The 23841-nt window shown below is 38.5% G+C and overlaps 5 protein-coding genes and 1 long non-coding RNA gene across 12 annotated transcripts in view; 3 read left to right on the forward strand and 3 right to left on the reverse strand.

The window, feature by feature from the left end:
• Positions 1 to 223: 223 nt before the first annotated feature.
• LOC122413897 (transmembrane and coiled-coil domain-containing protein 4-like) lies at positions 224 to 4044 on the forward strand. Of its 2 annotated transcripts, XM_043424561.1 has the most exons (9): positions 224 to 532; positions 618 to 929; positions 1132 to 1143; positions 1330 to 1462; positions 1593 to 1834; positions 1966 to 2262; positions 2368 to 2707; positions 2792 to 3056; positions 3138 to 4044. In XM_043424561.1, the coding sequence occupies exons 1-9, from the start codon at positions 475 to 477 to the stop codon at positions 3207 to 3209; spliced, it is 1731 nt and encodes a 576-aa protein (XP_043280496.1). In that variant the 5' UTR covers positions 224 to 474; the 3' UTR covers positions 3210 to 4044. The 2 variants fall into 2 exon arrangements, with proteins under 2 accessions (XP_043280496.1, XP_043280497.1); XM_043424562.1 differs by lacking the exon at positions 1132 to 1143 and having other exon boundaries at positions 225 to 532.
• Positions 3662 to 9722, reverse strand: LOC122413896 (solute carrier family 12 member 9). 3 transcript variants are annotated; one of them, XM_043424560.1, is made up of 10 exons: positions 9532 to 9722; positions 8579 to 8860; positions 8008 to 8142; positions 7222 to 7559; positions 6636 to 7119; positions 6325 to 6532; positions 6046 to 6244; positions 5325 to 5920; positions 4811 to 5242; positions 3662 to 4407 (listed from the first exon to the last, which is right to left on the reverse strand). In XM_043424560.1, exons 2-10 carry the CDS (start codon positions 8844 to 8846, stop codon positions 4200 to 4202), a joined length of 2868 nt encoding a protein of 955 aa, XP_043280495.1. In that variant the 5' UTR covers positions 8847 to 8860; positions 9532 to 9722; the 3' UTR covers positions 3662 to 4199. The 3 variants fall into 3 exon arrangements, with proteins under 3 accessions (XP_043280495.1, XP_043280494.1, XP_043280493.1); XM_043424559.1 differs by lacking the exon at positions 9532 to 9722 and adding an exon at positions 9227 to 9434; XM_043424558.1 differs by lacking the exon at positions 9532 to 9722 and adding an exon at positions 9128 to 9434.
• Positions 9454 to 12093, forward strand: O-fut2 (O-fucosyltransferase 2). 2 transcript variants are annotated; one of them, XM_043424564.1, is made up of 9 exons: positions 9454 to 9578; positions 9827 to 9917; positions 10024 to 10160; positions 10276 to 10401; positions 10516 to 10789; positions 10901 to 11093; positions 11155 to 11332; positions 11429 to 11558; positions 11779 to 12093. In XM_043424564.1, exons 1-9 carry the CDS (start codon positions 9473 to 9475, stop codon positions 11927 to 11929), a joined length of 1386 nt encoding a protein of 461 aa, XP_043280499.1. In that variant the 5' UTR covers positions 9454 to 9472; the 3' UTR covers positions 11930 to 12093. The 2 variants fall into 2 exon arrangements, with proteins under 2 accessions (XP_043280499.1, XP_043280500.1); XM_043424565.1 differs by having other exon boundaries at positions 9458 to 9545.
• Positions 10718 to 11584, reverse strand: LOC122413901 (uncharacterized). The gene is made up of 2 exons (XR_006261657.1): positions 11453 to 11584; positions 10718 to 11348 (listed from the first exon to the last, which is right to left on the reverse strand). It is a non-coding gene; the product is annotated as an uncharacterized lncRNA (long non-coding RNA).
• On the reverse strand, positions 11959 to 13346 carry Pldn (Pallidin). Its single transcript, XM_043424567.1, has 5 exons — positions 13129 to 13346; positions 12613 to 12723; positions 12447 to 12534; positions 12287 to 12373; positions 11959 to 12203 (listed from the first exon to the last, which is right to left on the reverse strand). Exons 1-5 carry the CDS (start codon positions 13191 to 13193, stop codon positions 12087 to 12089), a joined length of 468 nt encoding a protein of 155 aa, XP_043280502.1. The 5' UTR covers positions 13194 to 13346; the 3' UTR covers positions 11959 to 12086.
• A 115-nt stretch (positions 13347 to 13461) lies between these two features.
• Positions 13462 to 23841, forward strand: part of LOC122413895 (ubiquitin carboxyl-terminal hydrolase 48-like) — a 58821-nt gene continuing 48441 nt past the window's right edge. For 2 of the 3 annotated variants that reach the window (XM_043424555.1, XM_043424557.1), the window contains exons 1-10: positions 13462 to 14114; positions 14583 to 14733; positions 14963 to 15166; positions 15252 to 15578; positions 15730 to 15966; positions 16430 to 16680; positions 16793 to 17394; positions 17529 to 17630; positions 17732 to 18135; positions 18263 to 18820. In XM_043424555.1, the coding sequence (XP_043280490.1) occupies positions 14600 to 14733; positions 14963 to 15166; positions 15252 to 15578; positions 15730 to 15966; positions 16430 to 16680; positions 16793 to 17394; positions 17529 to 17630; positions 17732 to 18135; positions 18263 to 18820 (2819 nt within the window). In that variant the 5' untranslated portion in view covers positions 13462 to 14114; positions 14583 to 14599. The remainder of the gene's footprint in view (positions 14115 to 14582; positions 14734 to 14962; positions 15167 to 15251; positions 15579 to 15729; positions 15967 to 16429; positions 16681 to 16792; positions 17395 to 17528; positions 17631 to 17731; positions 18136 to 18262; positions 18821 to 23841) is intronic. The other variant, XM_043424556.1, reaches the window with a different exon arrangement.

A 23841-nucleotide genomic window follows, 5' to 3' on the forward strand; every position in this document is an offset into this window, starting at 1 on the left:
TATGGTGCTCTTCTATCAAATGAGAAAACAAGGCTGAATTTACAGAATTATCGAATTAATGTGAAATATTTCAGTGATTTGTTTAATAAAAATTCAAACAAAATCTTGGGTTTTGTTTGAATTTGATGCGAAATTGATGCGGTGCAGAGATGGTTTAAAAAAAATGTAACTTCGCCACATCGCTTCGTAATTTAAAAGGTAACTCGGTCAGCTGATTTCTCCCTACCAGCCAGTTCACCACCCACGGCACAGCTGCCATGTCAGCTGTAAATGACGCATTTTCACTTGTTTTTAACCTCCAACAAAGTTCCTAAAAAAACGGAAGGTTTCATGTGAAAATTGAATTTACACAATTTTTTGATGGTATTTAAATCACGTAGTGAATGTGACAATAAATAAGCAAGAAAAGGGAGTATTTTTCGAACGTTTTTTAATGAGGAATTTAAGGTTAAATCGACGGATTAAAAAGTGACGATGACAGCGTCGAAGGATTCTCGGTTTCGAGGCCTCGACGATGAGACGGACCAGCGGGGTTCGTTTTTTATAAAGGATTCAGTTCTTCTCAAACACTTTTCGTATTTTAAGAATTATTATGACCTTTTTTCTTTGTCTTGAAGGACCACTTTTCGACGACAAGAAATTGAAAATTTCGGAAGCTGGTGTATACGCATATTTAGCAATATGCTCACTTAGTCTTCCAGAATTGTTTCCCATCGAGTGGAATGCAGACTTTAATCAACAGTATGTCAAGTCCCTTTGTCATCATCTGAGGGCCAACGATAGAGTGGAGACTGTAATGTTGGTGTTGGCAGAAGGGAAAAGTGGTCAAACTCCTGAATTGTACATTAGCTTGTTGATGGAAGAATCGGGCCTTGCTGGAAAAGCTATTATAATTATTCAAGATGCAGTTTTGTTCGCAGTAAGAAAAGGTGGCCAAAAAACTTATTTCTATCAACTCTCATAGTGAAATGAATTTGACAAAAAAAATTTTATTCTTTTATGAGCTTACAAATGATCGATTTGAAATATACTGTCAACACTGTCATATTGACAAATCTTTTATGAACTTAGCGATCCACGGTTGATTGATGTATTTTCCTTTTCTATTTTTCATATTTGTACTTCTCACAGGAATTGTATCAGGTAAATCTCAAGTTATAGCAAAAGCTTTAAAAAGTAGTGCAGCTGAATCGGATTTTTTATACTTTTTGTGCTATTTTCTAATGCAGAGTATAAAAAAATACCTGAATTGGCATTCCTGAGTTTAAGGTTAAATGCAATTCTATTTTTTTTTGCGAATACAATTTATTAGGGACTTTCTTATTTCAGGTGAATACGACGCAAGGCAAAGAGTTCTCGCTAGACATCTTGCTGAACTTTTAAACGTTCCTTTCGATCTCATCGAACTCTATGAACATTCGCTGGTAGAATTACTGAGTAAAGAAGTTGCTGAAAGGACCGAGTGAGTAAAATGACTCAAGAAAGTGTAGCAAAGATGATGACGAAATGAAAAATTTAGATTTGGACATAGAGCTTGTATCTCGAGTATTCTAGAGTGAAGAATTCATCGGTAATAGACTCTTTCTTAACAGGGCTGAGGAAGAAGCGACGAAGCGACGAGACAGAATTAAAAAAATCAAGAGATACGCTTCGGTGGGGGTGGCAACAATTGCTGGTGGTACTCTTATCGGATTAACCGGTGGATTGGCAGCACCTTTCATTGGTGTCGGAGTGGGAACGATACTCGGTGGAGCATCTGCAGCAGCGATCGCGAGCACGACTGGTGTCGCTATAGTTGGTTCCATATTCGGCGTTGCTGGAGCCGGCTTAACAGGCATAAATTTTTTTCAGGATTTACTAGCGAATTCCCGCTTTTTTATTCTCGCATCTTAAATCCTTGTCCACGCAGTGTTTCTCGAAAAAGTCAAAAGAATCGAATGAAAAATTCGTGTGATCATGAAACAGGGTACAAAATGAATAAACGAGTGGGGCAAGTCGAAGAATTTGGATTCATGCCACTCTCACGCTTGACCGAGACCGACAGTCAGTTGCACATCGCGATAGCTATAACCGGTTGGCTCAAGGACGAGAATCCTGGCAATGTCGAAAGGCCCTGGCGATGCCTGGCTATTTCTCGTGAACAATACGCCCTCAGATACGAAACAAAATATCTTCTCGAACTGGGTCAAGCGCTAGAGTATATTCTCAGTATTGCTGTTTCGCTCGCTACACAGGAGGCTCTGAAATACACAATTTTATCGAGTAAGAAAATTATTTCGAGATACGAAATAACATTATTCCAGTAGTTATTAAAAAAAATCTGTCAATATTTCGGGACCCTGCTGTTCTCACGTATTTTCCGTTCAGGCTTGATGGCTGCGGTAGCCTGGCCAGCGGCTTTACTTTCAATAGCTTCAGTGATCGACAATCCCTGGTCGGTTTGTTGCCGACGTAGCGCCGAAGTCGGTAAGCAGCTTGCCCATGTTCTTCTGTCACGACAACACGGTAAAAGGCCAGTGACTCTTGTCGGCTTCAGTCTTGGTGCAAGAGTCATTTTTTATTGTCTCCGAGAAATGGCGGAGATCGGTGGTGCGGAGGGAATCGTTCAGGACGCTATAATTCTGGGCGCTCCGGTGACAGACAAAGTAACTCAATGGGATAAGTGTTGTCGAGTCGTCGCTGGTAACGTTATCAATGGTTATTGCAGGTAATATTTTCTGACCTTAAAACAACACAAATAAAAAATTTTCAACAATTAACGAGTTTCAATTGCTTTTTTTTCACCTGACAGGGGCGACTGGTTGTTGCGTTTTTTGTATCGCACTTTATCGATGACAACGGGGGTGGCCGGTTTGATGCCTCTAAGTTGCAAAAGAGTGAGAAACGTCGATCTGAGCGGAATAATATCCGGGCATACGGAATACCCTGAAAAATTGCAAGAAATATTGAAATTCGTTGGTGTCAAGACCCGCGAAACGGAGACCCTCGACGCCGATGGCGTGCTGAAGAAATCATGTTCCGGAGTGCCACAAGTCAGCGCTTCATTCGCACTCGACGTAAGATTGTGCACGAATTCCAATAAATTTTCAAGCATCCTCTTCCACTGCCGAAACTAATGAGAACCTATTTTTTTCCAGTCCAATCGCGGTTTGAAAATCTCGAAATCAGACATGTGCCTCCCGACTGCCTCTCGACGACAATCGGGCTGAAAATTCCTACACTATCCGTCCGTACAGGCGAGCTTTTTCGAACTTAAAAGGAAACAAACCCAGTGACGGAGTCTATTTACAATCTTATATACATATATTTATATTTATAGCTTAACGCTATACGCACGAAGTATTATTGATCTCGTGATAACAGTTTGTGTTTTATCGAGATTATTTTATGGTATTTGATCGAACCAATTTTCTCACTAACCGCTGGCGGACCACAATAATTAACTTGTTAGTTGAATGACAGGATAAACGAAGATATATAATATTGTTAGAAATTATCAGAGCAAAGATTGATATCAGTTGGTTGAAGTTGCGATGCATCGTCGGAGGAAAAGCTTTGTAGAATTATACAGTTGCGACGTTTACATGCACGATATTTACAAGGAAAAAAGTGAATTTGTAGATTTTGATAATTTACACAATCGCAAAAAATGCATTTTATATACATCTATATATATATATATATTTTTTATTTATTACATTATTGCGTTAAAAATCCGTTCATTCCTAGTTATGCATTGGTCACAGTATAAAAACATGAGGAGCTCGATGATTTTTGTTATTTTAAATGCCGTATAAAAATTATTCGATAATTCGGGAATTGATGATTTTCCCTTTGAAATTTTAAGCGACATTGTGTACTCCACAGAACGAAACTTACAACGTTGATATTGTATAATTTACCACGCTATTTAATATTTTAGAAATTTTTTTTAACATTCGATACAGAGAAACGAAAATCGTTTCGTTTTCTCGTTCTGGAATCCGATTAAATGATCGAGAACAATCTGGATCAATGATTAATATAAATACTTTGTTTCCCCTGCGTTGATTCATTACTTTTTTGTTATCACAGTTAATTTTTACTCTTTTAAAATGCGTAGTTTTATCGAGTATGTTGCAATCATATCTCCAACTGCATTATATGCAAAAAAATGTTTAGAGAAGTTGAAAAAATGTATTACTAATTCAAGGCTATGGTTACAAGGTTGTCGATGTTACAGCATTGACACCGTGAACCAATACGGTAGGTGGTAAATCAGCAGTCAATTCAGTCAACAATTGCAAATATTGTCGACTCGCCGAATCGTCTTCCCAACGCGTATTAGCAAGTGTCAATATCGGGGACGGTAGATACACGAATGTTGCGGCAGTCTGCTCTGAATGTTCCCTGATCAATTGATTCACACTGTAATATAGAAAATGAAAAACTTCGTAACGCACAATCACTACGTTAAGTATTATTATTTAAAAATTATTAATATTTTTATATATAAGATCAGATGTCGAATGTTATAAATTTTAATGTGAATAAAAATCATTTATTGCAGATGATTATCTTTTTCTTCGACTCTTTGGTGGCAACAAGTTTTCTGGCGCTTGGACACTGATGAAAATTTTCCAGCTTGAAGTGCTCAATTTCATTTCATCGAATTTTCAAATCTTGAAATGTTGTTACGTTCCCGTGAATCGTGAAAATTTTAGCGAACGAAAGAATACGAAAAAAAATCGAAAATCGGATGTGAAAATTGGCACCAGTGTGTCAGAATTAAAAAAAATGTTAGTTGTCTTATTTTTCGCTTTATCCTCACCTCATCATATAAGATCGTGAAACATTGCTGAGTTCGTTGTCGCCGAGATCGCTAGTTGATTCGTAGGTTTGATCGGATCGTGGCACGATCAAAGGTCTGCCTTTGAGGCCCGCGACGTGCTTTCCCCAATTTGATATTTTCCTTATGGAAGCTGAAATTCTTAGAGAATCAAGAAGTTTTCGTATTCTGTGCTCGTTCGATATTCTCGGATATTCGTTCATCGAGCTGTGAGACTCGCTGATACTGAGATTAGAATCGCTCTCTGAAATCTCGCAGTGGAACACTCGGAGATGAAGATTTTTCCAGACTGGGACCATGTTTATTATGCAGGCGAGCTGGAGCATGAATAACGAAGTTGTGTCAAATGGGTCTTGGTCCGAGGGCTGGAAGAAATTCACCGGCCAAACGTCGATGTAAGCAAACGATCCATTCCTGTAGGAAAAATAAAACACAATTAATGAAAAAAAATCAAAAGAATTTGTCGAGCTTATGGGCGAAGAAAGTGAATATTTACTTGGCTATTTGTGACTTGTCAAGACCGTGGAAATTTCTACAGAGGCATAGATTTTTCTTCATGCGCAAAACATCGAGACACATTCCAACATATTCTACAGGATTGAGTGTTTTTGTCCTTCCGGATTGTCTGTTCGGAAACGTTGACGAGTTTCCATTGATCGTTGAATTATTATCGAAAATGGAAGTCGCATAACGCGACTCCTGGAAGAAATCTCGAGGCGTTTCTTCATCGTAAAATCCGAGGATAATAGTGTTTGGTTTCATGGCTCCCATACCGGAAATTCTGATCAAATGTTGAAGTCCCTCGCGAACAGTCTTCGTCAGAGTTATCTCGACGAAAGCTTTGACCTTAAGGTGGTCGACGAGACTCAACCAGTGGGGATATTCTTCGATGGTTGGGTCAACGGTTTGACTCGATGTAAATTCTCCAATTTTTACGTGCCCGATTACGTACAAACCACCCTTTTTCAAATCGTTGACAAAATCGATCAACGGGCAAGCCGAACGAGGCGATTGGACCATAAGCAAAATCTGCGGACGCCAGAATTTAACGTGATCCTTGCGAGAATCCAACATCAATAAATATTTCCGGACCTAGAACCGAAAATACAAATTTTCAATAACTCTCTCTCTCTCTCTCTCTCTCTCTCTCTCTACCCAGTACTGTAACGAAATTAATCAAAGTTCGATGACTGATTCGAGCGAACTTCGGTCTTTACCTGATGGAATATAAGAGCTTGCGAAATGCTTCCCCAGGCTGCATTTTTACTGGGTGAAAATAGATGTAAGACGATTATAAGAATGAGACAAAGTATAATACTGCTCGAGGCGTAAATACTGTTTATAATAAACATCATTATCAGGGTTCCCAAAAGCCCTATAGTTGCCGTGTGCCATGTGAAATAATTGAAAGTAGGCCTGAAAAACAAATAACGTTCAGACAAAGTATGACAAAAGGTCCGAATAGCCTCGTTAAAATAAAAGCTAATCAAATTCACCTGAAATTCGGCGCACTAGCCAATTCGAGGCCTAGGCACGCGAGATTAGTCGCTAAATAACTCAATAAAAACAGAACAGAGTTAATCTGTGCAATCGTATTAAGAGAGCCGACAAAAAGTATCACTTGGACGAGTCCCCATGAGGTGACGACAGCGGCAATGGGATTGCCTCGCCATGTTCCCTGAACAACAAAATTCAGTCCGGATCCTGCAAATAATATGTCGAAAATGATTATTATTTTTAGAGCCTGTTTTCATTCCAAGATAAATTCTAACATTTTCTATTGACAAAACAGCTTTTAATAACCTACCAAAAATGTTGTCCTTGGCAAGTGCTTCGAGAACTCTACTGGATCCAATAAGATTACTCAGTCCCGCACTAAAAGTTGCGGTGAGGATTCCAACTGCTACAAACGGTGGCCAAACGTTGGTCGGCATCATGTAGATAAAATTGTTTTGAAGCAAAAATCGACTGCTCGTCGCAGCAGTCATAATCGATAAAACGATGTAACACAAAAACGTGAAAAGTACAGCGGAAAGTGTTCCGCGTGGTATATTGCGCCCAGGATTTTTCAACTCTCCACTCATGTTTGCACCCGCCATTATCCCTGTGACACCGCTGAATAAAACACCAAAAACGCTCGCGAAATCGGACATTCGACCGGCGCTCGAATAATCGGCGGTGTAATTTGGATACAAGTTTGAAACGAGAGTCGACGACAGCAGTCCCGTGTACGAACCGTTCACGTGGTACGTTGCGTTTTGTACCAAATTATTGGCGTCCGGTATTGCGATCTGTTAACAAACAATTTATTGTTATTAGAGATGCAATAAAATTGAAAATAATATTTTTAACCATTCCGTTGTAAGATTGCAAGATTTTTATTTTATTCTCACGTCCAAAGGTCCTTTGACGAAAAAACTGATGAAAACGCTACCCAGGCAAATGCAAACAATCGCCAAAATGGCAACGCTCGTTTTTGCGAACATTGCAGCGCCGATAAGACAAACGAGGAGATTTGCTGTGTTGAGGACGGAACAGTATAAAAATCGCCACCATCTGCCGTCCGGAAAAACCGCGGTACTACCCACGAGATATCCGGAAGGACCAAAGTTTTCAACCAATCCTTCGGCGCAACCGGATATGCAGAGCGCACTCGACACGACATTCGCCAGGAAAAAAAGCGTCCCAATCGAACCGCCAAATTCCGGTCCTAGAGTTCTACTTATCATAACTTTTTATAGTAAATTATTGTAAGGACAAAATAATTCTTCATTTCTGGCGTCTGTGCAATCATTTTTTTTCTCCCTGAAAGAGATTTTAAACGTGTTAAACTCTTGACATTACTATGCGAGGTTATCGCATGACTGACAAAATAATCAGAGCAAAAAAAAGTCATCAAAATTCATTCAAAAAATTTGTTAATCGTTTCAGGGATCATTGATTTTGATAAAATAATTATTCGAGTCAAAGAGCATTGAACTCGATAAAGTATAGGTGGACATCAGGGCAGTGTTCGAAAAATGAATCATTTGAAATGTAGACATTGATGTATTTTTATCACATTTTTTTATCAACACAAATGTGGGCGTTGCCAGAACTCCCAGATATAGAATTCATCTTTTTTTAAGTAATTCCAAGCTTTAGTACACATATTTTGGTTCCCATATTCAAAAGGATACAATAAGCTCCTCCACCTTCGACTGCTCCATTAGTTGATATAGCGCATACAGAAGATACTGTAAATACCAGAATACCATAGGCAATCACAAATTGCGTAAGCGTTACCAAGAGCCCTGCATTTCCTACAATGTACCCTGAAAAAATGAAACAAATTTATATAAATGATTCCATAATCGAATATTTTAATAAGTAAAAAGAAGAGTTTCCATAAACAATAGCATTTTTCATCCATAGAACATAAAAGAATTTAATATTTTTAACAGGAAATGAAATAGTATCTTGATTTTGGTACACAGAAATATTTTTTATCACCCAGTAATACACCGTGGGTCAATAAGATCAGCTCGCAAATATGATTTTTTGCAAAACTTAACTGTGACAATTTGTTTTTACATTGTTGCAGTTTTTTTCAGTTTTACTCAGTTTTAGGTTTCCAAAAAATTCATGCAGCAGATGAAATTTATTTGTTGAAGAAAATTTCTCTTCAACGAATCTCGAGCTTCATTTATTTTCTGTTTTTTCAAGCCTCAGGGTATAGGTGTCTCAGAATATATGAGTAGTTTGACTTACCCATACGAATAAAAATTAAGGCGCTAAACATGGAGAGCGTAACAGGGCTAAAAACACCAGCAAAAGTGCCAAGTGTCCGCCCACTATCTGCTCCAAGGCTGCTGAACTCGATATAGCCATCACCTTCAGCATGAGAGGATTTACCAATTCCAATGAGATTTCCTATACGCCTGAAAACTCCACGACCGTGAATCAAAGGCGCTTTTTCGTTGGAAACTCGAACCCTTACGGGATCAGCGTTCGTCGAACCGATGTCAGGTGCAATCATTTTTTGTTCTCCCTCTAAAATAATAGAAATGAACTGTGAAACAATGGCACAAAAGTGGGCCACTTGAAAAAACAATGAAAACACGAAACACTCTCGCGCGAAGAAAAAATAAAATTGTTGACACTCTATTCCCGCATCGAATATCAACTGTTTTCGAGCATTTCGATATGTTTAGCGATTTTTAATTATTCATTATGCTCTATTGCATCACGATAATGTATCTTCTTTGTTTATGATGCACAATCAATATAACGGATAACGGTGTTGATAGAAAAAAATACCGTTTGTTTTGTTTTATCGTTTTGTTTTAGAATTTTTTTAAGTTATAAGAAACTTCAGAAATGGGCTGATAACTTTTTTTATCATTCGAAGATTAATACATTTTATTACATGACGAGGATACAGTATAATGAACAGCGGAAGTAAATGCAAGGAAAATTCTCTATTGCGTTACTAATTTCAAAGTAGATGATGTCATTTTTTATGTCAACGTCAAACACTATACTGTTTTAGGTTAATTTTGTTGAAGTCTCAAACATCCGCTAGCTGGCAGGATCGGCCTGCGCGCGCTTTTATGGCTTCTTATTCACAAAGTTCAAATTGTTTAAATATTCATATGAGTTTTTATGGAAAATCAGAATCCGATTACGGAAAACATTAATTTATATTCGATTGGCTTACTCACAATTCTAATAGCGGGTATCGTATTTTTTAAAAATTCATACAAATACGGTATGTGTCGTTTTTATTTACATATCTATATGATGGATGAAAAAAAAACTTTATCAACGTTTTTCTCAGTCAAAGTATATCAGTGACATAAAATTTTATTATATCTCAAATACACGGGGACACGGGACGATGACTTATTTACAATTCTCGTCCATGTAAACATAACCTCAGAAACAAAACAAAAACAATGCTCGTGTCAAACAGATCGAAATTGCTCATCGTAAACTTACTATTCTTTCTATCTATAGATTTGTCACAGTCAGAAAAACTAGAATATTGCGAAAGACGTTCGGATTCCGATGAAAACAAATGCGGATCTCAAGATTTTTCGAAAAAGAGGTAATCTTGTGTTATAACCAAGTTTACTCTGCTTGTAGATAAACACGACACCGTTTCCCCGGTCCCTCTCGTATTAAATATTTTCATAAGTTATCGTGCGTTTCAGATATTTCTTGTACGATGTCAATCCTTCCGAAGGTTTCAATCTTCGACGAGACGTTTATGTGAGAGTAGCTGCTTTTATAAAAAAGTACAATAATTTAGATACTGTACACAAATGGAATCTGGTGCTTCCACCATGGGGTGAATTTTTATTTTTGATCTTGAATTTATCGTTTTTGGAACAACAAATAAAAGAGATACTTTTCTTGAACTTTTTGATAAAAGTTTCTTCGCTATTCATTTTGATGTTTTTCAGAACGAATGTATCATTGGCGAAGCAGAGAATTGAGTGATCAGAAACAATTGCCATGGAGTACATTCTTTGATATTTCAAGCCTAAATCGATACATTCCAATCCTTGAAATGTACGAATTTTTTCAAGGTATCCTTCACAAATTCACATTTCATGTTAAATAAACAATCAGTACAGAAATATGAAAGTCAGTAACATTTAATGATGGATTTGTGTACACTGAAATAAAATTATTTACTACAGAATTGAGTTTACGTTCGAGTATGGGAATAACAGAAATCGATCAAGTTTACATTCTTCAGAACGATCTGAAAATGTTTCAAACCGGTAACTTCAAGGACAAAAATGAAGTCATTGATTGTCCAGATGAAAAAGCACGTTACCGTAGGATTGGTAGAAATGAGGATTCCAGACTTTTTTGGGGGTACAAGAATTTAACAGCACGGAACGTTAATTGTCTTTTATTCCATGGAACAGCTTCCGGTTTGCAAAAGAATCTGGAGCCTGAAGTTTACAGGTGAATTATGAATACTAATTATCTTTTCTAGTAAATCCAACAAATATTTCTGATGAACTAAATCCAATCATTCCTCTGTACAAACAACATAATGGTCTTGATCTCGGCTAGATCTTTCATGTTTGATCGTATGGAAATTGCCCTCCATGATCATTATGGATCACAAGAATATTGGAGAGCACGACGAAGCATGCGATACAACGAGCTATTGTACAAGACAGCTAATGAATTTCGACTGAAAAATCTCAAATCTGAAGACACAAAGGATAAAACCCCACGAATTGCTGACTGGACAGAGGAAAAAGTAAATGAATGTCAAAGTTTTTCCTTTTGGGAAATACAATAGTAATTATTCCGATTTATAGGGGCACAGAAATGCGAAGGGAGGGCCTTATCTTGCTGTCCATTTGAGACGACGCGATTTCTTGCGTGGTCGAGCAGAATCGGTACCATCGATCCCGAGCGCGGCTGAACAATTGAGAAAGATAATGCAGGAACTTGATTTGAAAATCTTGTTTATTGCTACAGATGCTGTTGAAGATGGTGAGATTTTTCGAACCTCGAAAAAATAAAATTTATTATTTCGTCAAAGTTTTGGTCTTATTTTCTTTTATTGGAATGGTAAATCATTTTTTCCAGAATACGAAGCACTGAAAAACCTACTGCATGATTATGAGGTCTACAGATATGTTCCTACGGAAATTGAGAAGAAGAAATTCAAGGATGGTGGAGTAGCGATCATCGATCAAATAATTTGTTCCCATGCGAGGTAATTCTTTGTGTAAGAGAGGTCCATCAATAACATGGAATTTCAATTCGTAGTTTTCACTCCTGTAGAAGTTTTGGAAATCAATCAATCTCAAATTCCCTCGCGATTGTCTGGCGAATTTTGTCACCCTTGAACACAAAATTCGGTTTATTTGTAATTTAGAAAAATTTATTTCATGTCAAATTGAGTAAGATTCGTTAAAATTTGTTCGATATTCAAGATACTTCGTGGGAACTCACGAATCAACATTTACGTTTCGAATTCAAGAAGACCGAGAGATCATGGGATTTCCGACAGAAACGACTTTCAATCGACTTTGTGGTAAAGAGAAAAAATGCTCCCCTGGTGGACAATGGACAATTGTCTGGTGATTTTGTCTGATGCAAAATATCCATGGGGATTCAATTGATTTTCTTTTTATGTATGAGGCAAGATAACAGTGTAATATTACGTACATGTATATGTTTCTATATATATATATATATAATTTTTTTTCTCAATTTTTGATACTCAAACAATAAATAATTTTCAGACAGTCGAAGGTTTGCCAATTAAGTCCTGTTCACGTCTTAGTTCTTGTTCTCTTTGATGCTCTCTGGTCAATGCTTCTTTTTGTTTCATTTGTTGCAATCGCAATGCTCGTTTCTGTAATTTGATTATGCGTTAATTGAATTTAGTACTTTGATTTTTCTGTTGAAGAATTTGAAATCAAATTCCTATTGATATACCTTTAATTTGGAGGTTCTGTCGTGGATACTTGTCATTTCTCTTTTAATTGAGCCCAATTTTCCTTGGTACAATTTTATTGTTGAAACCTTGGATATAAGTTGCTTTCAAATTACTGTTGTTCTATTGTTCTATGATAAGATATTAAAAATCGTTTTTTACCATTTCATTGAGTGCTATGTCTTCTGCAAGGTCCGTAATTTTGATATTTTCTACTAACATTCGATCCATCAAACTTTCTTGCTTTTTTCTGCATCGTGATAAAGTTTTTATGTATTAGCCTGTATCAATGAATTAAAAATGAAAATTCTGAATATCTATTTCTCACGTTAAATCATCAAGCTCTTTTTTTATTTGTTCCAACGGGGGTTGATAAATGGCGAGTAAACCATTTGCCAATTTGGTTGTTGATTGGGAAAAATCAACGATCGGAGTATCCCTGTTGAAAAAGTAATCATAAAATTCATAATATGATTAACTAATAGAAGTGACAATTTTGGAATTTGGATGAAAATGAAAAGCCAAGAACATTTTCAGCATTGGCTGACAAAAAACAAACATTCTAAGAGCTTTGCTTGGGGAGCCAGTACTTCTATATGAGAAAAATTGTTTAATCACGTCAAAATATGTTCAATTAGAGCTGAGAAGGAAAATCCCGAGAATATGATCAATTTCTTCGTGTTTTAATTCAAGAAATTCTCTCTCTTAGAAATTCCAGCTTGCGTATTGTATTATATTTTCAATAATACATGGACGGTTGAAAAATATTGTTGATACCGAAAGTCATGTTGTGGAAGGTGTTTTTCAAACGACAAATGACGTTTTCGAAAAATAAGGTTATAACCTGTCGGCGAATTCCAAATTGGGTTGAACTTCAGCCGCAGCTTCCTCACCAATGTCTTTCATCATTTTGAAAAACAAAGAAGTATTATGTCAATAACACACTGAAAAATCGTGTAAGAACAACTTTTTTTTCGATCACATATATATTTAAAAAAAAACAAATAACAATCTGTTAATATAAATAAGTAGTATCTTCCGAGAAGATTAATAAAATAAACAGAAAACAGCTGTTGTCGATAATAAAGATGGCGGTCGATAAGAGCGCGCGTTTAATAGAGCCATGATGCGCGCGCATATTTTGCCGCTTAACACAAAAGTATCGGATTTTTACATATGGCGACGTGAGATACCGCGGCGGACACGGCCTAGAGTCGGTTTATTTTCTATTACGTGTATACGCCACTGTATATCTATGCGAAATAATAAATAAATTTCGAGTTTGTCGTTCGATTTAAATTGAAAATATTGGGAAAAAAGACCATACGTTTGTAGTATTTACTGGTGAAATTGAGTTCATATCCTGTGTACTTGTCTAAAAAAAAAAAAAATGATCTCCACAATGCCATGAATAACGAGATCGGCGTTACAGCAGTTAACCTCAAAATTTTGTTCTGAAGATACGGGCGATACGATCCAAACTATACCTAATATTTTTTTCCTCTTCATGCGTCATCTTTCAGTGCAAATAAGTTTCAGTTCTAGCGTGAATTTATCAATGTGAAAAGTGTTTTTGTTTTACTTTTCTTTATATTTCTGAACAATGTAATTGAGTTTTCCGCCACGTTCCACCGCTTCGAGCAAATATCAAACTCGCAAAAAAAACCACCGCCCTTGCGTCGCGTTTTTATTTTTGCCAAGAACCCAGACTATAATGTTTTTCCAGTGAGAAAATAAATTTCGGACTTTGTTCCATCTTGGTAGACCATGAAAATTGCAACACATTTTTACAACCGAAACGCCCGAGTTACGGTTCGATTTGTTTAATACGTGAGTACAAAAAAAAGTAAATTTTTTGTTTCCCAATTTTTGCGATTTAAGACATTCAAGTTTGATTCTCATTCTGTGATTGTGGAAACAATAAAAGCTAATTTTTGTTCTATCTCGTCAACCATTTACTTATTTTCTCTGTTCTCTGGAGTTTTTTTCCCGCGCTTTTTTATTTGCCGGTTCCTCGTCTTTATGAGAATTTTAGATCTAAATTTTTTTTATTTCACGAGAATTGACAGTTTCTTTTCATGCTCACCGATTTCTATCGATATTTAAATTCAATCGCGATTGTCGATGTCGTTGAAAATTCCCTTTTTTCGATTGATCGCGATGTAAATAATGAGAATGAGAATTTTTTTGATGCTTTCATGATTATTTTTTTGAAAAATGCGTTTATAAAAACTACTCACACTACTGATAATCAATTCCAAAAAAATTTCCTTGGTGAAAATAATTGTACTAATGTAGTCAACACAGATGCAAAAATGCCTCCAATGAAAAAGACGGATCTTGAAAAACTGGCCTGGGCCTGGGTCGAGACTGTTGACCCTGAAGAGCTTCAACAGTCTCATCTCGAGACCGCATATCGCATAGGATTAAAAAACTGCAAAAATTGCAAGTAAGTAATTCGGGCATATTGATTGCTAGTTAAGGGAGAACAATTCCATCTATGTATTTAATAATATTACATTAATACACTATCATTGAACTTTTGACTAGAGTTGATTCATAAATAGAAGGGATAGAGTCTTTCAAACAATTTTTCAAATGCAAATCTTTGAAATGATTCGTTTTCAAGCTTGACAACTCATCAGGAGTTCTCTACTAAAAATAATACAATTTTGCAGGCGCAATTGTAGCAATAATCCCATGTGTCTGACTGGTTTTGGAGAAGACAAATACATAAAATCACATCCTGCCGAAGTTGCATCCCTCGAAAGCTCGCTTTCAGAACTGCGGGATCCAACGCAGTATGTAGGATTGAAAAATCTTGGTGCTACTTGTTATGTTAACAGTCTCATTCAAGTATGGTTCCACAATGAGGATATGAGGTAAATACAACAAGATGAAAGATGATAAGCTAAATACTAGATAATTTAAAAATGACAGAAGTACTAAAGACAATCATAATTTCAGGCGTATTATTTATAAATGGGATATTTCGGAAGATGCCGAAGAGAGCGAAGCTCACAAGCGCTCTGAAAAGACAGGGCAACCTTATTTACCTGTTAGTGCTGTTGGCCAATTGCAATATATATTTGCAATGATGCAATTCGGCAATCGACAACTTTTGGACCCAACTAATCTTGCTATTGCTCTTTCTCTCGATACGAGAACGCAGCAGGATGCTCAAGAATTTTCAAAACTCTTGTTGTGTCACATCGAGGGCAAGTTACAGCAAAATATGTCTCTTAAAACAAAGCTTCAACGTTTGACGCAAGGCAAATATAGCTACGTTAATTGGTGAGTAAAAAGCGACGAACTTGAATTCACTTAAATAAGTTCACTTAAAATAGTTTAATGCTCAAATATTCTCACTTTTTCCATTTCAATTGAAAGATCCCCAATTCATTAAACACACCATAGATTCGATAAAATAAAACGCTCATTTCAGTTGTTCAACTTGTGGGACAGAGTATCCAACTTCAACAACATTCTACGAATTAGATCTTCAGCTAGCTCCAACTTTAAAAGAAGCAATAGAAAAGTATCTGTCCGAGGAGGAGCTTGTCGGTGCGAATCAGTATCATTGCACAACGTGCAATGACAAAAAAGACGCTAGACGTTTTATAAGACTCGACGAATTACCCGAAACTCTAAATATTCAATTATTACGCTTCGTGTTCCATCGGTAAGATTCGATAAATCGTCTGATTTTATTTCTCCATCCTTCGCACTGTCAGTCTCGGGAACCTCATTTCACGACATTGTCCCTGTGTGACTTTTACTCGACAGTTCGCTAGTATCAACGTTTTCAACATAACAAAAATACAATTGAAATTCTTATTAAGCATCTGGCTTTCGAAATATTCTGGTATTAAATTTTGGATTGATAGAAATCATGTCTTTCTCACGCGGGTTTCCCCGACCCAATCTGGTGTTGAATGTGCAAACGTCCAATATTTCTGTTACGTTTTTATCGGAATCTTTCACTCCCCGTTTTTGGCAACTTCTCGAATATTGTTTTCCCGCGTACTCGCGCGTATTTTGTTTTGCGCGGGTGTAATCGCCCTCGCTGACCGATCTAGATAACTTCGGAAGATGATTGATCTCCGCGAGGCCCGAACTACGGGCGACTCCTTTCTTGATCGCAGAGACTCCGGCCAAAAACGAAAGCTCAACTCGTTCATACAATTTCCGGAGGATCTTGACATGTCCGAACATCTACGATGTCCACAGCAGACTCACCTGTACAGCCTTGTCGCAGTCCTCTCTCACAAAGGACCCTCCGCACACTCCGGTCATTACATCGCCAACATTTGCAATTCTGGCGGAGATTGGTATCAATTCAGTGATGATAAGGTGGAGAAGATGCAGAATAAACGTATCGAGGACGGCATTACTGGTATAAACTGAACTTTTAATAGTTCCTAGAAATAAGTAGAATTTCTGTGACTCTTTAAAAAGATGCAATCTTCAAGCGAAAGAAATTAATATTCGATTTATTTGACTCTTAGACACAACGACGAAAGTAGTGAAGAGAGGAAGAGTGCCCAAAGGATTTTTGTCTTCGAACACAGCGTACATGCTCGTATATAAGAGACTAATCGTGGACGGAAAGCAAGGGACAGCGGGAAAGCGTGGTAAAGTAAAAAAACCGGCAGAAACGGAGTCTTCGAACAATACGTCACAGCTGGAAAAATTAACGGTTACCGAGCTCGCTGGGGATGGGCAAATAACGGAGGATGGAAAACGGAAAAATTGCGCCGACATTTCTAGCTTGATGAGCGTGGGAAATTCTTCCTCCAGTCCAAACAAAACAAAAGTCGATTCGTCTCGTACTAACGCGGTTAAAAAAAAGAAACTCGACGATGATGGTGAGATGATGGACGTCGACAAACCCGAGACGAAACCGCTACTGTCGCCTGAACAGAAGAATTTAATAAACGGTATTATCGGTTGTAACTCGATCGAATCTCACGAGCTTGAACCAAAAAACGTCAAAGTTGAGACGATCGTCCAAGAAGCAGTGACAAAAAATGCCAAAATCGAATATGGACTGCTGAATGGCGATGCTCATAGAAATATGAGCTGCGGTGAACGAGATCATTACGAAGATGTAAATATTTATTCATTCGTCTGTAATATAAAGAATTTTTTGTTCGAAAACATTCAAGTATGAAGCCCCGAATTATATCAGTGACTCGGTTGAATATTGTTGATTCTATTGAATTTTTATGTTTTCGCTCACAGTTGGAGTTTGAAAAATGGGGTCTGAGTGAAACACTTCGAGAACTCGTGCGCGAAGAGAATGTTAAACATGAATTAAGTCTTTTGGCGGTTCAGCAAGAAAAGGTAAAGAATAAATTTCAATTTTTTTTCGAACTGAAAATGTATCGACGTGCAATAATATAATTCCCACATGATTTGTTGTTATTCTGGGTTTTGAATTGCAGCAAAAAGAAATTGAGGATCAAAACGAGAAACGCCAGTTGGTGATTGATTTTTATGGAATAATTGGAAATGTAGAAACAGAATGGAAAATTTATCAGTGGATACCGAATGATTGGCTGGTCAAATGGTTGAACAATCATTTGAACTCGGAGGTGGCACCGATCGACAATTCGACGCTGATGTGTCCGCATTATCGTCTTGATCCATTGAAAGTTAATCGAGCCAAATGCATTCCACCATTGGCCGCTGATTTAATTTATGAAAGATATCGTGGTGGTCCGAGACTCGACGAGAATTCATTGTGTGATACCTGTGTCAAAAAACGCTGTAAAATGTTGCGCTTCAAATCTGGCCTGGAACGCGATCACAAGGAAGTCAGCGAAATAATGCGAAACTTCAAAGAACCGTAAGCTTATTACGCAATATTTTGCTGTCAAATTGTATATCGTATTTGGCCCTGCGTGCGTGAGACAAATACAATTCGAATATAATTTGAGATTATATAGTCGAATAACAAATTCATTATTTCGAAGAATGGAGGACAGTTACATCGTTGGAGCCGAATCACTAAAATCCTGGCGTCGTTTGGTTATGGAAAATTTCATCGAATTGATGGAGCACGAAATCGAAGATCCGAGTGCAAACGATTCGGCGCCAGAGGATGCAAAATCATCGTCTTCGAAGGACCATCCACTGGAGGAAAGTGGTACGAGGGACCCGGAGGAATCTGAGGAGAACGAGGCGGTGATTAATTTCAACGAGGATCTATTGTGCGAGCACGGTGCCCTCAAAACACCGGATTCGAGTAGAAAAATAGTGCCGGCAGTCGCTTGGTCGATATTGAAAAAATATTTTCCCGAATCCAAGGAATATCCACTTTCCACTAATTCGTGTATTATATGTGAGGCTAAAATGCAAAGTGCCCAGCGAGCCAAAGAGGACGACAAGATCAAAGCTAAACTTCAAAAGGACGGACTCGGTGATTTGTATTACGGGAAACACCGCAACGAGATTATGAAGTCCAACGATCCCGAAAAGACTTATTACATCGTGGAAAAAGGCTTCATTGACAGCTGGCGATCGTTCATTCGGTGAGTCGAATCCTTTCGATACTTTGCTCCAACGATTTTTTACCATCTTCCAAGTATTTTAATGCATAAACTCTTGAATGTGTTAGAATCTAGTATGATTCATCGTTTACGCCAATTCTTCTCTCAACAATCGAACAACCAATCGTGCTGATTTTGGACTTTATCGAAAAAAAAACGTCGTTCCATTGGTTCGCAGTCGATTTTCGAGCTGCTAGATCACAATTAGACAAAGCATCAAATTTTCACCCACGTCACTGTCAATTATTTTTACCAAAGTATTGTGAACACGAAGACTGCTTGGGACTGTAGACAACGGAGCTGCAAACGTAGCAGTTTCTACTCAGCTTCTCGATTCCGATTTTTTAAAACTGTTTTATCGACTGCCAATAGTTGCACTACTTTTATATTCTGATAAACAGGAGGGAAGTTGGTTCCGCTTTGATCCACAGTCAGGTTGTATCACGGATGATTTGAAGAAGAAAGAATGGAAAATTGATGCTGAAAATCTCGTCAGATGGCAGTGAGCTTCAGTTTCCGGTTCGTTCGCGTTTTTTGGGACCGGACAAACTGCAGATTCCGGGTAGCTTTCGTGCCAGGAACTCTCAGAATAATTTTCATGAATCTCAAAGATGAATCGAATAACAAGCTTTTGTGTTCAACTCCAAAAGTTTTTTTCAAAGCTTTCGGTGCTTCACGCACGTTTATTTTGGGCGGAGGATAAAAATTTCGCATACAACTCGCGACTGTGAAATTTTTCGAGCAATATTAAGCTCCGGGCCACTCGGGTTTCAAAAGTTTTAACCATAAAAAGTACGAGAGAGTTTGCGGCGAAGGGAAGTACGACACTGTTTTCGAAGGACTGAATTTCAAAAGAGACCCCAAAATATCGTACGTTGAATTTCTGAGCTTAAAAATTCTAACAAAAGGCAAGTCCTTCGCCTATTAATCGATAATCTTCGCTCGAATAACAGTGCTTAACATTAATTTAAATTATTCTCTGTCCCTATTGAATTTATCGTTAAACGAAGAAATGAAAATGTGACACAGAAGCAAACTGGGCTGAGTGAAATCATTCGATTGTACGAGAGCTCCCTTTATTTTGGCGAAATTCGAGGATCCCTCGGATAAAGCTCGGAGTACGAAGTTATCCGGCGGGCATTAACGAGCATCTCCTAATTATACGAGAGAAGATGAAGACGAGGCTGGAAGATGGGGGAGAGTTGGGGGTGTGTACGAAAAAACGGAGGTTCGGACGATTAAGGTGAGCTTTTCGGGAGGATGCGTGAAGGGTGCGAGCAGTAGTTGAGGGAGTCGGAGGTTTTGGGTGGCGAGCCCTTGTGGCGAGAATGAAAACGATCTGGGCTCGGTGAAGAACAGGGAAAACTAATTGAAATCTCCTAACGACCGAACGGCAAATGATACATCGAGCTTTCGTCGGAAGAGATCGTCTCGCTGTTGCAGAAAAAAGAATACACTAACACACGTGAAACAGGGGGCGTCTTAATATCGTTTTCCTTGAGAAAAGCAAGAACGATTTTCTCTCTTTCTTACAAAATGCAATTTCGTCGAGGAACGATCGTTCTTCGTCTCTCGAATTTGCTACCCTTCGTGAAAGCTCTCCCCGTACCAGCTCCCAAGCCCCCGACGCTCCGTCCCCAAAGACTCTCGAAGGTAATTAGAAAATTGTCGATTAACTCTGCCTGTCTCCGTTACGATCTCGCACCTCAATCCGTCTTTCGTCAATCGAATATTTCTCCCACTCCCAAAAAATTCCCTCCGCTTACGGAATTATTCAGGATTTTCTCGTCAGCCATCTCCCCAGCGAACAAACCTAGCGACGAATTCATCTCCCTCTCCCTTGACCACTGATTGACGGATTTTACTCGTTACTCGACATAATCGCTTCTCGCTTTGTTTCCTATCTCGCCAACTCTTTATCTCCCTTCATTTCTTATCCCGCGATTCTCTGTCTCCGGCGAATAACGCGTCGTTACAATTATGACGTGTAATCCATGCGTTACATCCAACGGACACTCGGCTCAAGCCCGGATCAACTCTTTGTACGGATTACCGCGATGTCATCCCACACACATGATTTCGGCTGTGGCCTTACCCAAATCGCCTCGTTTCGACCCTCCGACTCAGCCTCCACGAAATTCCACGTCACTGCTGCCAAATTAAGATTTTCCCCTGCTTACTTTTTACTTTTCCTCTTTTTACTTCAATTTTACATTGCTCAGTTTTTATCCCTTTTCCCAGATCAACGCTCCATTGCTCTCCTTCATTCGAGACGAAAAGTAAAAACACGCGAATACGATTTTACATTAGAAAATCCATCGCCAAGTCACTTGGATATTAAAGAGTGCAGAATAAATAATCGATCGAAAGGTTCAACCTCGAATGCTAAAAAATGAGAAAACCAAAATCCCGCGAGAATTTGCGGGTAGGGACGAACTGGTTGGTGGCAGAGAGCGCGATCCGTTATCGGGGTACGCAGAAGGGACGAGGGAAAATATTTTTCTTGTCTCCGGAAAAGTCCATTGTCTCTTGACCGTGCTCAGGCCTTTGTAACGATCCCAGAAAAGATGATTAATTTTTCCTCACAGCGTTTTACGGGCTTGCGAACTTTCGGTATCCTTGTGCGTAGAAAAAAAATGAGAAAATCCTTAATTTTATTTTATTTTTCATTCCTCCGAATAACGAGGGACGAAGCCCCCGGCCGATAAAAGAAGCGCCGTTTGAAATTGCAATTTGTTCGAAGTCTCTCTGAAAACACGCCGGATCTAAAACGCGTCAGTTCACCAACCATTTGCCCTTCGAGCTCGTTTCCCTTTACCGATCTGTCAACGTCGCTCCGATGGATTTCCGAAAGGATTAGCTATTTGCATAGACAATCGCTCAGCTCTCTTCCTCAATCTTTTTATCTCCGCGTTTTTTTTCTCTCGTCAACATTTTATTTTTCCACAACTAGACTCGCGCGATTCCAAAGTTTCGTGAAAACTCGATAATTAAGGAAGGTACTCAGACCCGAAAAATCGTGCAAGTTCTTCGAGTCTGAGCTCGGAATTTCCAATCGTACATTAAGCCAGTACAAACATCGCGAAATTACAATATCGCCGAGCCCTCGACTCGGAGTTAACGTGACTTTGTGAATTCTCGCCGGAAAGTGGATAAATAATTATTAATTATGTGTACAAGTCTGAGCGATATCGAGATGAGGGAGAGAAAGCAGGGAAAATTTGACGACGAACCTGATCTTGTTGACAACGTCATTGTTACGTCGAGCACAATGGTGCTTGCGGTTGGCACAATATTTGCCACCGAACACTTTCATTCTCGCCGCCACTAGCCCATAATTAATAACATTCAATTGATTAAGGTGTCAGATAAGTCTATAAGAGTGAGAGAGCTTCCCGAGAGGCTCGTCGGGATTACACGCAGCCTGTATTTTCTACGTATAATACGATCGTAGACGGGCCGCTCTTCTCTCGGTCTCGGTCCCTCGGTGCTTCGTAGATATGATTAATAATTTTGAGATAACGCTCGCCCAAAGTCGTCGGACCCTTTCGTCCTTCCGCGGCGAGACTCGAGACACGATGATTTCTCTGCTAACTCTCACGCTATGGAGTGACTAATTATATTCACTGACTTCCATTTTTTTGCAAAAAAAAAGCATTTTTTTAACGCCTTACGTACGTCTAGCAGTGCCTAAAACGCGCCAGAAGAAAAACTGTTTTCAGAAGAGATAGCAATAGAAATTAATGAAAATAATTTTTACACATTGTTCATTAGTATTTAAACTTGAAAGTTTATTTCATATTTTTGTTTATAAAATTACAGCATAAAAATCACGCTTTCCGAAGCACTGTGAACAAAAAGTTCTGTAAAACGTAACAAAATTCTTGTAAAATAAAGTTGTAGTTATAGTCCGTCGAGTCGGATTTTTGAAATTCGCAAAATTCAGCAATTTTGACTCGACAGACTATAGAGAAAACAATTTCGAATATTTAAAAAAAAAAGCATCAAAAAATATTGAAAACTGTACGAGTTATCACGCAGACCGTGCCGGAAAAAGTAGTTTTGAGAAAAACGCATTTGAAGTTTCAAGTGCGCATCAGGCCCTCGGGCAGTCACATTTTCTATAATAACTTTCGATCCGTAGGGAATTTTTACAATCGATTTTCACAGAAATACGCCTAAAACTATATAGAATAATAATCTGTAAAAAAAAAATGGATTTTTTAAAAATTCCGGACGTATGATTTCGTCTTAATTTCGACAAATAATATTAATTATTTCAATGGATGTTGCGCGCACAAACGCTTTTGTACAGTGACTCTATGAATTGGAGTGTTGCTATTTTGGCACGAGACTCGAGTTCCCGAATGAGGAACGAAAGCGATAAATCATTTCGGTAAAACTATAGTGGGAGAGGCTGAATGTACGCGAAGAGAGAAAGAGGTGGGAGGGAGAAAAAGGGATGGAGACGGTGCATCGACTCGCGAAATCCAACTACCCTTAAATAAGTTGATTCATTGCTTTCCACCAAAGGCATGGACTATCCATTCGCGTCTCACTCTCCCCCGTCGGCAAACGCGAAGAAAAGTGAGCGCGCGCGCCCAGCAGCACTTCTTGGCCTTTCCACCAGTTTCTCTTTCCTCCCTTTCCTCCCCCGCCCTTCTCTGTTCATCCGTTTTGTTGATATTTTGCTAATTTCTGAAAGATTATACTCCATTCCCCTTTCCGTTTTACCCTGCTCTTTTACTTCACGATCTGCTTCTCCCGAAAGCCTCGTTCGCTGGTACGTAACCGGAGATCTCGAAGGGATGAAATTTCAACATCTCGGGCAGAGATCGCGCACGAAACATCGAGCCGCGGTCTTGACTCAGTTTACGCACATTAGCTCCATGAGCTTTCGCCCTCCAATTTTTGCGTATCGTATTTTCTCCTCCCGATTAATCGTTCCGCTTCGAAAGAAAAGCGATTTTATACCGAGGTCCGCGCGTTTCGTAGCACCACCA

Source organism: Venturia canescens, chromosome 7 (genome assembly GCF_019457755.1).
Source record: "Venturia canescens isolate UGA chromosome 7, ASM1945775v1, whole genome shotgun sequence".
NCBI lineage: Eukaryota > Metazoa > Arthropoda > Insecta > Hymenoptera > Ichneumonidae > Venturia > Venturia canescens.